Source organism: Labrus mixtus, chromosome 15 (genome assembly GCF_963584025.1).
Source record: "Labrus mixtus chromosome 15, fLabMix1.1, whole genome shotgun sequence".
In the NCBI taxonomy this organism is placed as follows: domain Eukaryota; kingdom Metazoa; phylum Chordata; class Actinopteri; order Labriformes; family Labridae; genus Labrus; species Labrus mixtus.
This window is the reverse complement of record NC_083626.1, coordinates 3751536-3768820: the sequence shown is the minus strand read 5'-3', so window position 1 is coordinate 3768820 and position 17285 is coordinate 3751536. Positions and strand designations below refer to the sequence as shown.

Below are 17285 nucleotides of genomic sequence, written 5' to 3'. Positions count from 1 at the left end.
AAAAAAAAAGTTTAGAAACGCACAAAAACGCATCTACAGTACATAACAGAAAGATGAAAAGGTTTTTTTATGATGGCATATCAGTTCCACTATCCATAAAATCAACGTACTTGGCGACTTGAGCTGCTGCAGGCAAATTTGTAAGAACTCTCAGAGCACTTCTACTCAGAACACCTCTTATTGTTAGCACCCTTGCAGACTCACGATACAGTGACAGTGGCCAATCATAAATACTGAGGACTGTAAACAAAGGTAAGGGATTCACTTGTGCCTGGGTTGGACTTTTTACTTCCAAAAAAGGAAATACACTTTTAAGCCAGCAGATGAGTTTTTATTGTAAGCAGGCGAGCAGGGACAGTAGTTATCTGTCCAGGGATAACAGTAACAGAGATTTATTAAAATAAGAAGCTGGTAGCGTTGTCTCAGAGGCGCTGCTTGTCAACTGTCAAGGCAGACAACTGCTTGTGGCCCCAGGCCAGTTGGGGACCCCAAGGGCTGACAAACTTTTAAACCACAGCAGTGGCTCAAAATGTGAATTTTGCAATGACAGTACCAAACCTCCCTAGTGGGGCAGTGTCTCACAGCACTCACTCAGGCTGTGTTTTTTAAGCGTTGCATGCATTATTCCAGTGAAAACCTGAGTTTGTCAATGAGAGTCACCGAAAGGGAATTAAACAGGAATTATCACTCTGGGAGTGAAAAAAGACTCAGAAAAAGAAGGCAGGACAGTGACACATGGAGCAGATAATAAATATTACAGTTAATAACTGAATGCTGCTAGTCTAGCCTTAACTCTGGGTTAGGCATATCCCTTCTGTAAGCGTTGCATTATGCCGTTTGTTCTTTGACATTAAGCATTAGTCAACTTAAGTAGGAGAGCAGCCTGTGACCAAGTCCAGTGTGCACCACAAGGAGTCAAAGTCAGGTCACCAGCAGTCAAGTTGTTAGCTTAGCTAACAGTTTGAAAGAAAGCTAATACGCTAGAATGCTTCATAACAACTCACACTGGTGTTGGCAATGTTTTACAGTTTTTTTTGTTGGTGTCAGATTATTTATAACAATATGGTGATGCACGCTGGTTGGAGGAGCCTCAATGATTTTTTTCCCCTAAGCCACAACTGACTTTAGAATCATGACTGAGTTTCCTCATGCATTGATCTCATTTGCACCTATGTATTTTGAAACTGATATGCTGTCATTCTTCAGCACCCTTCTTTTGACAGACCGATGACCTCTAAGTGCTTTGAGAAGAAAAATGGCTCAGTGGTTAATGTTGTCACCTCTTCACTAGAAGTCCTGGGTTTGAAGTTAGCATGTTCTCCCTGTATTTGTGGGATGCAGATTCCACATTAGTCAACATTTGTAACTTTTCTGTAAAGGCTGGAAACCTTTTAGGAAGCGTCTTGCATAGAACTGGAGTGGCTGTGATGCATTGTTCAATAGCAACTATTTCATTTAAAAAGGACAGTTTCAAATCATTTTTCAATTCATTTTTAATTTGTAAGGTTCTTTTGAGAGGCATTTTGCGATGTCTTACTTAGCCGTTACATGTTGATTTGATTACAACAATGAATAGATTTTTACTGAGAGATTGTAGATGTGATGCGTTTAAAGTTGTTCTTGTATGTTCAGCAATTTAGACCAACTTATCATGTGAAACGTTGTGCAGCCTTTGATGATTTTTTTTCTTAAAAAAAGGGAAGAAATAGTCACATTGGATTCTGGAGAAAGGAGTTATATTTACCTGCTGGAGAGTGCAGTGTCATCATTGGAGATTGTCAGGGCTTATTTTAGTTTCCTCAGAAAAAAACAACAACATTTGCAACCTTTTATTCTCGTACTAACTTCTACAGTCCTGAAAACTGCCAAATGTTCTACAATATGCAAACTGATTTTTTTGAGCCATGCACATAAATGGACTTTAACCTGACATGACACAGGTACTCCGATGCCATAAGACACCTGTCAAACCTGCCCTTTAACGGCTGGAACACTGTCTGAGTGAATCTGTGTCAGTCTGTAGGATAATTATGTGATCTTAAATGACTTCCATATGCAAATATACTCTGTCCCATGCAGTTTTATGCAACAGAATGACTTGTTGTGAATTATTTATTTTTTTGTATTATCCATTCAAGAAATGGATATGCCCTAGAATAAAACATTGACAAGACATAAGTTTAAAAAAAGTAAGACTTAATTTATTTACTTTCTGTCAGTGTCTTGTATTAGTTCCAATTTTCCTCTTTTTTACCCAGACATCTTTAAAAGTAAATGTATTCATTGTAAAATAACTGTGTCCAAATTCCATTTAGCTGCTTCAGATTCAGGGTCCTGGTATAGTATGCCATATCTTGAAACATTTAGGGACATTTGAAAGACCTGTCAGGCTTTATTTTCCAACTTTACAGAAACTTATTTTTATATTTTTTTGGCCTTTGCAGGTGGAATATGTTTCATTCAACCACTCACTTGTAGCGCTCTCCTCCTGGGTTAGTCTTTGCATTAACATTTTCAGCTGCTACATGTTGCTTCGTGGCCAGCTTTCTCTTGAAAAGGGCACTTTTCATCTCAGTGCGGACTCTCTCCACTTAAAGGTTAAGTGAGAGACAACTAAACTTTCTATCTTGGTTTGGCTTTACTCTGTTGCTCTGTGTTAATGCACATATTATATCTTCTGATTGCATTGTGTCAGAACAATGACAACGCCTCCTCTTGAACTCTGTTGAAGTTATTTAGCTGAAAAGGTTGGCATCTCTTTTACATGCTGCAGGCTTAAAACAGTATGTGTAGCTGGCAAACTTTCAAATGCTGCTTTACTACACAATGTAAGGGATAATGATAAACAAATATTTGTAGAACATTGTGTACGAGTTCCTGGTAAAAACAACATGTGAGACTGTATATTTTTTTATATTTTCATACAATATAAAATAATGTATTTTAACAGACTCTACAGAACACAGCAGAAAAAAAGCTTCAACAGGCTTCAGGTTTAGTGGCGACTTAAAGGTGGAACAAAAGTTGAATGCAAACATCAGTGGCACATGTATGCTACAGAAATAAGTGCGGCTGCAACAAAATTGCATTTGAACTATGTCCCCCAAAACTGAATAATAAATTGAACATAACCTTGATGCACTGACGGTACAGTATCTCCTAATGAACATTGTTGTGCTTTTATATGTATAGGTTTAAAGGTATAGTCTAACTGCAGACACCTCGAGAGAGGGATTTCAATGAGAAAACCTTTCCTTGAAAATGCTGTTATCCAAAAATGTTGTCCATGTGCAAATTGTGGACCAACAATCAGAGAAACTGGTCGATAAAAATGGCAAATTCTTGTTGTTGAGTTAAATACAGTAAAGTTAGTATTGATGCTTTTAGCGATACAAATCAAGTTTCCTTACTTCCACTTAACTAGGGCTGACGTGTCAGACTGATATCTCATTAAACAGAAACTCTGTCTAACTGGATACTCTATTAGAGAGTAAATGTGTTCATGAATGTATGGTGAGCCTCGAAACAAACCACTCGCTCAGTGATTCTCTCTAGCCTGTATGTAACTGTACACAGGTGTGTAGTGGATTTACTGGTTTAAATCACAGAGAAGCAGAAGTGGATATTCTGTGGTGCTGTTCTGTGATTAAGCTTGACATGATGAGAGCTGAAGAGCTGCCTGGATTAAAAACTGCTGACTCCTCTCCCTCTACTTTTCACTCCCTCTCCATCTCCTGCTCTTTCCCATCCCTCCATCCCTTGCTCTTCCCCTCATTCCTTCAAGTGTCTCTTGTGATGTTGCTTATAAAGCAAATGGATGGACAGGGACTCATTAAAATTAGCTCCCCGTTTCTCTCTCTCCCTTATCTACCTCTCTTCATCTCCCTCTCGCCATCTTCATCAGATGTAATTATGGCAGCACAATGTAGGAGGAGCCTGCACAGCAAAATTATACTTTCAAATCATCTTCCGCTACAGCTATTCAAGGAATGAGACCTACATTTTTCAGGCTGATTGGGGAGGGAATCCAAAAAGGAGGGTGAAGGGAGAAATGCAACAAAAAAAAAAGAGTAAGGGAAAAAGAGAGGGGAAATGAAGAGGAGAAAAACCAGGGGGGAGGGAAGCAGAGAGAGAAGGAAAGACAGCTACAAAGAGAATATGTTAAGGAGGAATGGAGGATGTCAAGCTGTAGCAGTGGCTGTAGCCGCTGAGTTAACAGAACATGGGATCAGGGATGCTGTCAAGCTAGAAAAAGCCAGACAGCAAAGCAGGCTGGGAAAGCACAGTGGGAGGAACTGCTTAGTTAGCGTACGTAACGGATGCTGGCATTTTTTTTCCCCTTCTCCTTTTGCTTGGCACATCTTCCCCTCAAAGTCAATGAGCCACCTTGTCTTGTAGCACTTCGCAGACACAGAAGGGGGGTGGTTCAGTTGATAGCGAGTAGGGTGATACAGTTCATAATTTCCGCGTTGCATTGTGGGAAGAAAAGGGGATGGGAGAAACGCTTGGAACGTGCACAGATTTACTAGCATTTTCCTGCTTGCAGAGGAGCTTAAGTAGCACTATTTATGGCAGCTTGGTTGCTGTGGTAGATTCAAAGCTACAGTAGGACAAACAGGAAAAGAGCAGGTTGACACAGTTCAGAGAGGAGCTGCGCGTTTCTTGCAGTCACAAGAAATTAGAGAGCCAAGCGAGGTCCGGACACAAGGGAGTATCAGCTCTCCTCTGGAGGAAGAGGAGAAAGGGAGGAGGAAGACAGGAGAAGAGGAGGAGGAGGAGGGGTGATGTTTTTTCTTATTTTTAGATGCTGACATCTTTCATATTCATTTCATTTGACTGTGTGTGTATGTAATGTGGCTGTCTGTGGCTTGCTTGTGTCTTCTCTTGATTCCTATATGTTTTCATACCTGTGTGCCCATGTGAATTCATGTGTGCATATGTCTGTGAGAGATGTGATGCTTTTCACTTAGGATGCGGTTTTGGCTCAGCAATCATAAAAGCTCCGCAGTCAGTTTGTGGTTGATTTACCTCATTCCCCCTATTTGTGGCTGATTACAACTATTCTCTCAGGATTTCTGTTATTTTTATGTGTAGCCATCCAAATGCACTCATCAGCTGCAATCATTTGCAGCGCGGAAGTAGGTTGAAGGAGTAGTGTGTCTTGTGGTTTATATAAATAGATTCAGTGCTGCATCCTGTATTAGTCAGCAATGATATTTTCAAGAAATCAATGGCAATCTGGTTGGAAAGGAAAAAATTAACATGGAAGAGGAGAGTTTTATATAATTTAGTCCTTTCAGAAATGTATTTCTTCTATTTCTTTCCCCCTTATCTTGCTATACATGGAATTTATTTTCAGTTGTGTTTGTGCTGTAACTCTTCTTATGTCACTACAGAAAACCTACTATAATCTATTTATTATACCTTTGTTAAAATCAACGTAACCTTTTTTTGGTTCAGCAAAATTCTCAGATACTAAAGTTCAGCTGGCTGTTCCGTTTGTTGAAATGGTGCATTCAAAAACAATTTTTAATACAAATACTGCTTCAATGATGAGTCAGAGCAAGCTATTTCGATTTACATTGTTCTACATTTACATTGCCAAAACGGATTTTCTATGAGAAAATTAAATTGTAATGTTGAATGACATTCAGTCTGTCTGTCCTCTGTCTGCAGGTCCAGGAATGGCTGTGTCTGAATTGTCAGATGCAGAGAGCTCTTGGCATTGATATGACCACACCTCGCTCTAAGAGCCAACAGCAGATTCACTCTCCGTCCCACCAAGCCAAACCCATTGTCCAGCCTCAGCAGCCGACGCCTCAGCCAACACAACCAACAGCAGCAGCCCAGCCAAAACCTTTGGCGCAGAGTCAGCCCGCCCAGCGACAGCAGCAACATCAGCAGCCACAACAGCAGCCGCAGCAGCAGCAACAGCCTCAGCCCTACGGCCAGACGCAACCCTACTCCCAGTCTCAGCCATACTCCCAGTCCCAGCAGTATCCCCAGTCTCAGCCCCAGTTGTACCCTACATCCCAACAGGGGCCCCAGTCTCAGCCTCAAAGCTCCCCAGGCTTGCAAAGACACCAAGGCCCTGGCGCCTCTCAGACTCAGACAGGGCCTTATCAGCAGGGCATGAGGTCAGACCCATACTCCCAAAGAGGTCCTGGCGCCCAAGGAGCTGTCGGAGGTCCTGTAGGTGGCCCCAACCAGCCAGGAGGTCCACGAATTCCCCACCCCGGAGCTGTGCCCCTCCCAGGGTTGACCAAGGCCCCCTCCCAGCCTGATTTGGGTCGGGGTTCCCCAATGCATCAGTCTATGGCACGGCATCATGATCAGACCAGAAGCGCCGGCTCTTCTCCTGCCCACAGACCTCAGAGTCAGGCCCCACCTCCTGCCCAGGATGGCCTGACCAAACTGTTTGGCTTTGGGGCGTCTCTGCTCAATCAGGCTAGTACACTCATCAATGTTGACCCTCTATCAACTGCCTCCACCCAGCCTAGCCCTGCACGAGGCAAAGTGATGTTCAGTAATGCATCTCCTGACAACAAGCAGCAACAAGGTGCCCCAGGCAGCAAAGCATTTGGTATGGCAGGCCCTCATGCTCCAACTCAAATGAGTGGCCCTCATGCATCAGGCCAAATAGGAGGTCCTCATGCAACCAGCCAAATGGGAGGACCTCATTCATCAGGCCAAATGGGAGGCCCTCATGCACCGGGGCAAATGGGAGGACCTCATGCAATGGGTCAAATGGGAGGACCTCATGCAATGGGGCAAATGGGAGGACCTCATGCAACAGGTCAAATGGGAGGACCTCATGCAACGGGTCAAATGGGAGGACCTCATGCACCTGGTCAAATGGGAGGTCAACATGCACCGGGTCAAATGGGAGGTCCTCATGCACCGGGTCAAATGGGAGGTCCTCATGGGCAGAGTCAAATGGGAGGTCCTCATGCACCAGGTCAAATGGGAGGTCTACATGGGCAGAGTCAAATGGGAGGTCCTCATGCACCAGGTCAAATGGGAGGTTCACATGGGCAGAGTCAAATGGGAGGTCCTCATGCACCAGGTCAAATGGGAGGTTCACATGGGCAGAGTCAAATGGGAGGTCCTCATGCACCAGGTCATATGGGAGGCCCTTATCCACAGAGCCAAATGGGAGGCCCTTATCCTCAAGGCAAAATGGGGGGTCCTCAAACGACAAGCCAAATAGGAGGTCCCCAAATGGGTGGACCGCATATGCCATCCCAAAAGCAACAGACCATGCCCCATCAACAAGGAATGCCACAACATCAGTCGCCGGCGCATCATCAAAAAGGGCTGCAAGGACAACAACCACAAGGAACACATCAGCAGTCACCTGCTCATACGCAAAAGGCGCCGCAAAAGCAGGAACCTGCGGTAGCCCCTGTGCCTGCTCCAGAGCCTGTTAAGCCTAAAGTGAACTGTCCTCTTTGTAAAACGGAGCTGAACATCAACAGTTCTGACCCACCAAACTACAACACCTGTACACAGTGTCACAGCCAAGTGTGCAACCTATGTGGCTTCAACCCGACACCACATCTGATGGAGGTAAGAAAACAAATAACACAAATGCAATACAGTGCATGCAAAGGTGCTAACACAATGTAACTCACAGTACTGTACAAACAGTACTGTAATTGCACACACCAACACTCACACATAGAAGCATCTCCTCCCAGACAATCGATACCATTTTGCACAAATAGAAAATGCTATTCATTCCACTCTCAGACTTTTCACTGTAAGGATGCTAACCTGAAGCTCTTTCTATACTCTGAGGAATTCACAATCTTTTCTCCAGTCCAAACACTTTTCATCCTCAGTGTTTATAGGCCCATAGCCCAAAATGTTGTTTTAAAGAAAGTGTAGAAGTGAGGAAAATGTGGTAGGGGAAGGGGAGATAATGGGAGAAGTCAGAAAAACAGTGAAGGAAGGAAATCAAAGGGTCAGTCATTAAGGTATAAGAGGAAAGGACTGGGTACATATGATTGAGAATACTAGCATGTAAAGATGGCTGAAAAGCATGAAAGAAGAGTGGAGGGATGAAAGAGATCAAAGAAATGAGAGAGATGCAGGGATGCATGCAAGTCAGTCAGTCAGTCAAGCAGATTGAGAATGAGGAAACACGACCCCTTTAGGGTCTTTGGGGAGTATAGATGTTCGTACTGTAATGTACTATCACTGCCTTAAGTTAGACCAAGAGATAATGAACATGGTTATTTATAAGTGCTGCTACTGTGTTAGACAGTAATAGATGCACATCGAAAGCACAGATAAAGAAAGGGTCAAAATGTTATTTAGACCGTGAGAAATCTGTGCCATTAAAACTGTCACACACGCAAATCAAAAGAAGACACTTAAATAGTGTGCATATATGTGTCTGTGTTTGTAATGTGGGTAACTCCAGAAGATGTGAATGACATTTTTGACAGACTACCTGAGGATGAACAAAGAAATATCGCAAAGTTTAAAAAAATATAATGGCCACTTAAAAAAAAGTTCATAAGAGAAAAGATCATGATGGCACAGTGTATTTGTACGCTAAAATTTGAGTTCCACTCAAGCAAGAGGAAAAAAGGTAACTAGGACCAGAAAACTTAAAGACCACACAAAAAAGATATTCAAGAATATCTGGTTAGTAGCAATAGATATGGATGAATTAAGACTAAAGTGAAGATTATAAAACGGTTGACATTTTGTAGAAAAAAGGTTTTAAAAAAAGGTGTAAAAGAGGAGTTCTCATTAAGATAAAGACAGCTGATGACATTTAGAGAACTACCATTAATTAAAAAAAAAACATTGAAACTGATACAAAGAGTGATGAGAAGTGAAACAGATGGAGAGCTAACACTGGAGAGAGGCTGAGGAGAAACTAGACATGTAGCGTTGAATCACATGCAGCTTTAGGTCCACAGGGAGGAAGAGGTGCACTAACCAACTCAAACACACACACAAGATGTAGAATAACACAGCAAGTAGGGCTGTTGGGTAGAAAATAGTCAAGTGAGTGACGTGAGGGAGGGGAGATGGCGACCAAAGAACTATGCAATCACAGTATTTGCTGAGGACGCTTCACTGAGGGAGGCAAGATAAGCTAAATTTGTTCCTCTGAGTTTTAAGAGCCTTGAATTATAAAAGAACAACAAAACATTAAATTCTATTCTGGCACACTCAAAAACATCTCAGGAAGCATTGCATGCACTGCAGTTTAGTTTGGCATTCATTGTTCCCCATAGGGATTGTCCTACTTTGGTTTTTAACTGTGGCCCACACAAAAATGGACACTTCTGTTTGTTTGTTTGTCAACATAGCTTACCAGCTATTGGATTGGTTGCTGTGGATTTCAAGTATCAATATATCAAATATTCAAGTATCCCCACAGGATAAATTTGTCATAGCACTTTCACAGTATCACAAAACTCCTGACGTTTTCAGGCGGAGCCGTTTATGAACACAAACAGACACATTTTTCACCGGCTTTACTCTGAGTTTCTCCTGCCAGCCCCTCAGTATTTTTCTGCAGAAAGTCAGAGTTAGCTAATGTGAGAAGACAGGATATAATCAGGAGAATTCAGTGCACAATCGTAGACTGTATGCACGCTATCGGTGCGTTCTCCGTGAACATAATTAAACTGCTGCATTACTTTTTCTGTTAGCCAGTAGACCATGTGCTTCTCTGCTTTTTTGTTGAAACTGTGATATTGTGGAACTACACATAGCATTGATATAAAGGCAAATATTATCATCATAGTGTCGTATAACGGACCCGGTTGCTTCTTCTGCCATGTGTTTCTTTTTATGTCACGTTTTGCCTCTGCCTGGGGCAAGACCCCCTGCTCCTCCCCCCCACCCATCTCATCCAAACAGTATAGTCACCAGCTGTGAGGTGCATGTGTGAACAACCAGATCAGAAGGAATTCAGGGGCAGTCCACCTGAAATTCTATAAAAACTTTTGCGCATATTTGAAAATAGCTTAAGATGATCCACTGACTTTTGTTCTGCTGATAATTACTAAATTCTTTGTTAGGTTCATCTACAAGTTTGACTTTCTTAAGATTTGTTTGTTTTTTGACCAGGCCAACCGTTTGCATACTTCTTACTTAAACAGATACATTGATGTAGTAGTTGCCCATTGTAATTTTGTAAAATTCTCACTTATTTATTCAGCTTTAATGTCAATTTGCTCCTTCTGGTTGAACATATTCCTGTGGATTTATCTGCAAATGTGACCTGAAATCTCTGGAAATCCGTCTGTTCTGAAATGCATGTGATAAAATCTAAACCTAAAGTTAGCCACAAGTAAAACGAGTATCTCTCTGCTAAATATCATCCTTGTTATAGAGATACGGTAATATTCCTTTGTTCTGATCTGACTTGTCATTGAGCTTCCATCACCACAAGAAAGTTTAATTAAGCAGCTATTTTACATGATGACACATTCTCAAACTTGAGCAAATGTTAACATGTTAATAAGCTATACTAAGATGGTTAGCATCTAAAAACAATAAACCTGTTGGATGTGTTAGTACTGTTAGTGTGGTTCTGTCAGCATGCCGATAGTAACATTTAGCTTAATACAACACTGTGCCTACAGCCTATCAGAGCTGTTGTTATGGATGTAGACTAACCCGCAATTCACACATACTCCGTGTGCGCCGCGGTCCGTCAGCGACACGGTTTTGCTCTGTCGGACGGCTCACGCCCATTCACACTGGATCCGTTTCTGGGACGTCAGCGCAGCGGAGCGCACCCATGACACATCACAGGAGAACTACAAGATCCCGCGGGAATAAAGAGAAAAACATGCAAACAACATGTTGCTTTGTCTTTCTGAGGATGACTTGTTGTTCATTCGGTGCCTGTTTTGACGCAATGTTGATAAAGTGATTAATAATACGATCGCGAGTCCGTATATTGTGTTTTATTTTGAAATTGACCGGATGCTCTGTGCGTTTCCTTGTCTGACTTCCTGTCCGGGCTGTCATATTCTGTCCAGCTTGACGCGAACTTGCAGCGTACTCAGAGTCTATTCTCGAAAATAGACTCGCTGCGTATTTGAAACGGAGCAGAGCGCACCGGAGACGGACCGCAGCGCGCCCTGTGTGAACACAATGATTAACTAGAGTTGAAGCTAAGTACAACGTAGTGCGCGGCGCTGACGGACCGCAGCACGCACGGAGTATGTGTGAATTGGGCTTTAGTTGTATTCTACTTTCTCTGCTTCTCTCTACTTCTCTACTTTCTTTATCTTACATTATGCCCAAAGCATGTTAGCCATGCAAACTTCTGCATACAATACATAACACTTAATTTTAGACCTCCAAATTTGATATGTGCATGTTTCGATCCACATATTTGCCAAAAACAAACATGTTATATCTAAAGAAATGCTGGAGTTCTAATCCACCATTGTCTACCCTTCAGTATTTTTGGGGAAGGGTCAGTCATCTCTTCACTATACACGAGAATAAATAGTCTGACGGAACAACTTTGTTTCTTAACTGAAAAATAATGTGTCTGCCAAAGTAGTCTAACAGAGTTAGAGAAAAACAGAAAGGCAGTTTGATGGAGAAACTTGGAGGTTAGCACTCGCTTGATATTTCAATAATTCAGTGATGTTTTTTTTTATATATATAAATAGCGAGAGAGATAAAAAATGTAAGGGGTGAGGCAGTGCCGGCTGGTAGAGAAAAGTAAGAAGTCACTAGGTTTACCGTACCCCCTCTGTCCTCTCAGAGTTGGTTCTAAACTCCTGCCTCACATGGCTGTCCTCCTCATCCCTTCATTCCTTTTATTTCCCAGGCAATTTATTTCACCTTCAGACTGCTAATTTTTCCTTTTTTCAGACCCCTCAATCCAACGTTTCTTCTGCCTTTTTGTGTACAGGCTTTTTTTCAGGGTTTGTGTTGGCATCTTAACACAGCTAGAATAAAAAAATGATATTTCTTTAAGAAAATCGAATGGAGCCTGAAAGGGTAAAATAATGGGGTTTGTTATGTATATATTTAAAAAAAGTACATATGTATAGTTTGCACAGTCTGGGTTGAAGAATTCAACATAAAAACACATAAAAGCAGAATTACTCAGCACCTGACACAGCCTACAAATGGAGCACTGAGTGATGACACACGTATGACATACATATGACACACACACACACACACACACACACACACACACACACACACACACTGTATGAGGGGGTATAAGTGAATGAGGCTATTTTTTTCCAGTCGGTCATTCCAGCTGTCATAATGATTTTTTGATTTTATTTACACTGTCCACCTGGATATGTGTGTGCACATATGGGGCGTTTGTGTGTTATATCTGTGTTTGTGCACATTCTTAAAATGATACACATAAGCTGTGCTCCTGTAGAGAAGCTGTATGTAGTTATACTAATTGGTCAGTATAAAGGTTACTACGAGATGTCATTAGAGCTAATGGAGTAGACTCAGTTTTTCTTTATGTTATGCTTACTCATTCTGACCTCCTGTTGGTCTTTTTTCCACCAGGCAAAATATGCTTCAACATATAATTAAAAAAAAATGTCTGCAAAAATGTGTGCAGAACACCCAGAGAGGCAAAAACAGATGCAAATTTTGATTAAAAAAATTGAAGGTTCACAATGTTTTTATAAACTGTGATAGTAAGTCTAACACATTTTTGCCTGTGCCTGAAAGATGTGAGCCACCTCTTATCTAAGTTTGCATGGTCAGTAAACATAACCTTCATTTTCACACACACAGACACACAGACAGACACACACACACACACACACACACACACACACACACACACACACACACACACACACACACACACACGCACACAGTAATCAAATGTCAAAAGCACAACAGCCCATTTCATTGTGACTCATTGTGCCATACCTATCTAATAGTGGAAAGGTTTTCCTGCTGACTCAAGAAATTAAGTTATTAAAAATGCATTATAATGATGTAGTCAAAACATTAAGGACTTTCTATTTAAAGCATCATCCTTTTTATTTGTGTATCATGATTTTTTTTAAATGTAGTTTTGCACTTAAAAAAAGTTGGGCGAGAGAGAGAGAGGGGAATGACAAGTGGGAAAGGAGCCGAGGGTCGGACTTGAACCTGGGCTGCTCGTTTTGTTGACTATAGGTTGGGGTGTTTCTGAAGTAAATTTTCAATGAAACAGACTGTGAATTCAATAATTTATCCGACTGAGGTCAGACAACAGCAACAGAACACACATAGCTGACATAGTTTTCATGTTAAGAGTCTTGCTTGTATTCTGTAGGATGGTACAGCCTACAAATTCCTCTCCATTTCGGTACACTTCTAATAGGCTAGAAAGAAGAAATTACCTTGACTTGTAAATGTCAGACATATACATTAATTCAACCTCAGTGAATCACATTTCCTTTTCAGCTCACAACATACACTTGGCTCCAATCCAAATATAGATCTGCTGCTGTGAGGTGTCTTACATATATGTATTACAGTGACACTAAGATGATTGACAGCCAGCCAGCACCCCTTGGTTACAATGTTTAAAATGATGCTATACATACATTGTTTGCAATATCATTTTCATTATCAATTACGGTTGTAGTTTAATTTATTTTCCTCCCTCTATTTTTCTTTTCTATTTGGCACCCTTTGGTTTGAACTGCTTCTCTCTGTTGATTGGGTGGGATCTAAATCTGGTTTCTAGTTCAATCTTTTTTTCCCTGACTGATGTGTTGATGAGTGTTACTTCTACCGAACATGCAGAAATGATCAAACCAGCAATCAACAAGAAATGACTATGTACCTCATGAATTTTGATGAGTCCCTCATGGGAAACTGATTATAGCATTGTGTAGAATGTGTAACATAATTTGCTAACGACGATGCTTTGAACATCAGAACATGCGGGTCTCCACCTGGCCATCGAGAAATACAATATTAAAAACTACTGCCATGCACTCAAAGTTATTGGAGATTAGCTGGAACGGGTGTGAGGTGATAAAGAGAGGAAATCAAAGTTTGGTAGGAATCAAGGACACAGTCAGAGTGAGTCATGCTTCTCGATTTAGAAAGAAATCAGAACAAAAATAGGAGGAGAGCAGAGGGAACGTCGAGCCTCTAATGGACAGAAGGTTCGTTCCTGCAATTCAGGACATCTCACTACAATTAATAATACAACGACTCGCCATCCTCTCCACTTCTCCTTGTCTCTTCTTCGTCCTGTACCAACCTCCTTCCACACGCCTCCTCTCCATCTGTTCCTTTCATTCTCTTTCTTCAAGCCAGACTTTAACAGGTGGGACTCAAACTGGCTAATTTTCTGATCACTGTCCTGCTATTATTGTAAAAATAGCCTTTCTGCTCTTTACATCCCTTTTTCCCTTTCTCCTGTTCTGTTATATTTCTCCTTTCTTTCTATTATCTGTCTCCTCTCTTTTGAACAAATCGTTTCCCTTTGTCCTTTTTATGTTGTCACTTTCATGTCAGCCTGTCTTCCATTTAATCTTTTCTTAGTCCTTCCACTGCCAGTGCCTACTTTCTCTCTCCGTCTCTCTGCTCCACTCGCTCTTTCTCAGAGCTCTTGACTTATTCAGCACACCTCCCGTCTCCACTTTTTTTTTTTAAGAATTCATACAATATGCATTGAGAAACCTGCAGGACAAGTTACTTTTTTCCGCTTGTGTGTTCTTTTTCCTCTGCCAGTTGTCTTTGAAATACGTCATTATAATCAAGTTGAACTAAAAAAAAAAAACATCTTATAGTCTTACGTCTTTTAACTATAAGGTCCCCTTTATGAGGATAATGAGCTCAGAACATGACAAAGTGGTGGTTTCATTTTCTATAATTGGAGGTCTTGCTTAATATGCAGGTTATTTCACGTTGTTCATACATTTGTTGTGGATCAATGGTACAGCTGTTCTCCCAAGGTTGGGTGTTCAATACCCAGGCCAAATGTCGATGTGTCCTTTGAATCCCAAATTGCTCCCACTGATGCATCAGCAGCGTGTGAATGTGTATGAATATGATTAGTTAATACTGATGGACACCTTAAGTAGCTGCCTCGGCCATCAGTGTGTGAATGGGTGACATGTGACCTGTGGTGTTAAAAGTCAGAAGACTAAAAAACTGCTGTACAAGCTCAAGTCCATTCACAATTTACAAGTCCATGAAGTGCTATAAACTACATGTCAGCACATGTCACACAAACACATTCATACACTGATTGCAGAACCTGCTATACAAAGTGCCAAACAACCAATCAGTAACTATTCTAGTCATGTTCAGACACTTCTGGAGCTTATCGGGGTTCAATGTATTGACCAATGACTCTTTGACTGTGGTACGCAGAGGCCACAGATGTAATAATTTAACATGACCAACCCTATACCTATTAACTACAGGCGCAAGATTTCAAACAGTATTTTATTTAATTAATCTCCCAAAAAAAACACTTCATGATATGGTTATCTTTTGTCTAAAGGTATAGTTTTTTGTTGAAGTGGGTGTGTGAAGTACTTGTCAATAGTAAGTGTTGTACCCACAGGTGATTCCGCTCAGCCAGACCCCTTTATTGAGAAACCAGCTGTAGTCATGTTTACAGCTGTGCAAAGCCTCGCTTCCATGCTGGTACTCCAGTTTCTCAATAAAAGGGCAGAGGTGACCAGAATCTCCTGTGGCTGATACACTTTCCATTGACGAGTTCAAATCAAGTAATATCTTGTAGTTTCAGAAAAGAACACAAAAATACTGTGAGATCTAACATAAAAATATTTTCAAATAGATAAAATGTTATAATGTTTTAATGAAGAATTCAGAACCTAAGTATTGTGCAGGGTCTCTACAACCTATAATACAATAAGAGACCTTCAGCTACCCTTCACATAAAGAAAATATTTTTTAAACGGTAAACTTTTTCTTTCTGCCCTGGAGCTAAATCTCCCAGCAGATGTAATATTCTTAATTTTGGAAACTGTAAGGCAAACCACACTTCTTTTCAGGTGAAGCTTTAATTATTATTCAAACTCATATTTCTTCATCTTGAAAATGTCACGCAAAATGTTACTAACAAGGTCCCAAACGATCCTTGACATTAAGCTAATGTACTACACTCAGTGAGGGAGCAAAACGCTGATTCAATGTGATGCCCTAATTGGGAGCAACTTTAATATTTAAACTAATGAAACCAAAAAGCTTCTGTCCTGAATCGGTCAAGTCTTTTTTTTTAAAAAAGTTTAAGCGGACTGATTCCGCTAAAGATGACTCACAGCTCTCAAACCATATGTATGTCCCGTATATACTCTTTAATCCTCGTCTCCTTTCAGAGTGACGTCTTCACCAGCCTCGCGTGCTAACTTGACTTTTCACGGCCGGTTCTTTAAATACCCGCAGATGACGTATGCCGAAGCGGTTCGCTTGGTTTGTCTCACTTTGTTTAGTCAGGCGGGAAGACTGTGATGGGACTGAAGACTGATGAAGGGCCTGTCATGAACTTAAAAATAGCGCTCATTGTTTTTTAATTGTTCTAGAAATACTCAATGTGCACAAAAGACTTGTCCAACGTCCATCGTCTCGTAAAATCAAGCGCTCCCAGTTTGATGTTGTCTCGGCTCATCAGAGTTGGCTTTATTTACATCCCCTCATAAACCTCCCCATCTTTAAAAACACACACCCGTCTGTCTTATTCATGATGGAGTTGTGTTTTGATGTCTTCTACCTCACCTCACCTCATTCACTTCTCCTTTTGTCTCCTCAGCCTCTTTCCATCCTCTGTCTTCACTCTGCTTTGCTCTCTATCCTCTTTCTATCCTACAGGTTTATTCTATCAATCTCTCCTCCTCTTCCTCCTATAGCTTTTCAGCTCTTTTTTCCCCGGCTTCAACTCAGTCACTTTTATTTTCTCTTTTAATTTTGTTCTCTCAAAGAAAGATCCCTCTCTGGTGCTATCCTAATCAAATACACTGACCAATAAATAACTTATTTTAAGACGACTCTAGAATTCCCATTTTTGTAGTCTATTTAATGAGTTTTTAGTAACTGTGCAAGTGGCAGTGGCAGAATGAGAGTTTAAGCCAAGACCTACGACACTGATGTAAAAATCACATCAAGACATATCTACTAGAGAGGCACAACAAGTGTACCTGCTGATAGAAAGTTAGCTTATAGTTGGTATGGTAGTTGAAAGTGTCAGAGTACAAACACAGTAGAGGACTGCTTTCCATATAGTGAGAGGAAAATGGTTAAAAAAAATACCTTTCAGTTCATGTGCAGGA

The 17285-nt window shown here is 41.1% G+C and overlaps 1 protein-coding gene across 1 annotated transcript in view; it reads left to right on the top strand.

The window, feature by feature from the left end:
• Positions 1-17285, top strand: part of bsna (bassoon presynaptic cytomatrix protein a) — a 153745-nt gene that overhangs the window by 62542 nt on the left and 73918 nt on the right. The window contains exon 5 of the mRNA XM_061057199.1: positions 5677-7569. Within this exon, the coding sequence (XP_060913182.1) occupies positions 5677-7569 (1893 nt within the window). The remainder of the gene's footprint in view (positions 1-5676; positions 7570-17285) is intronic.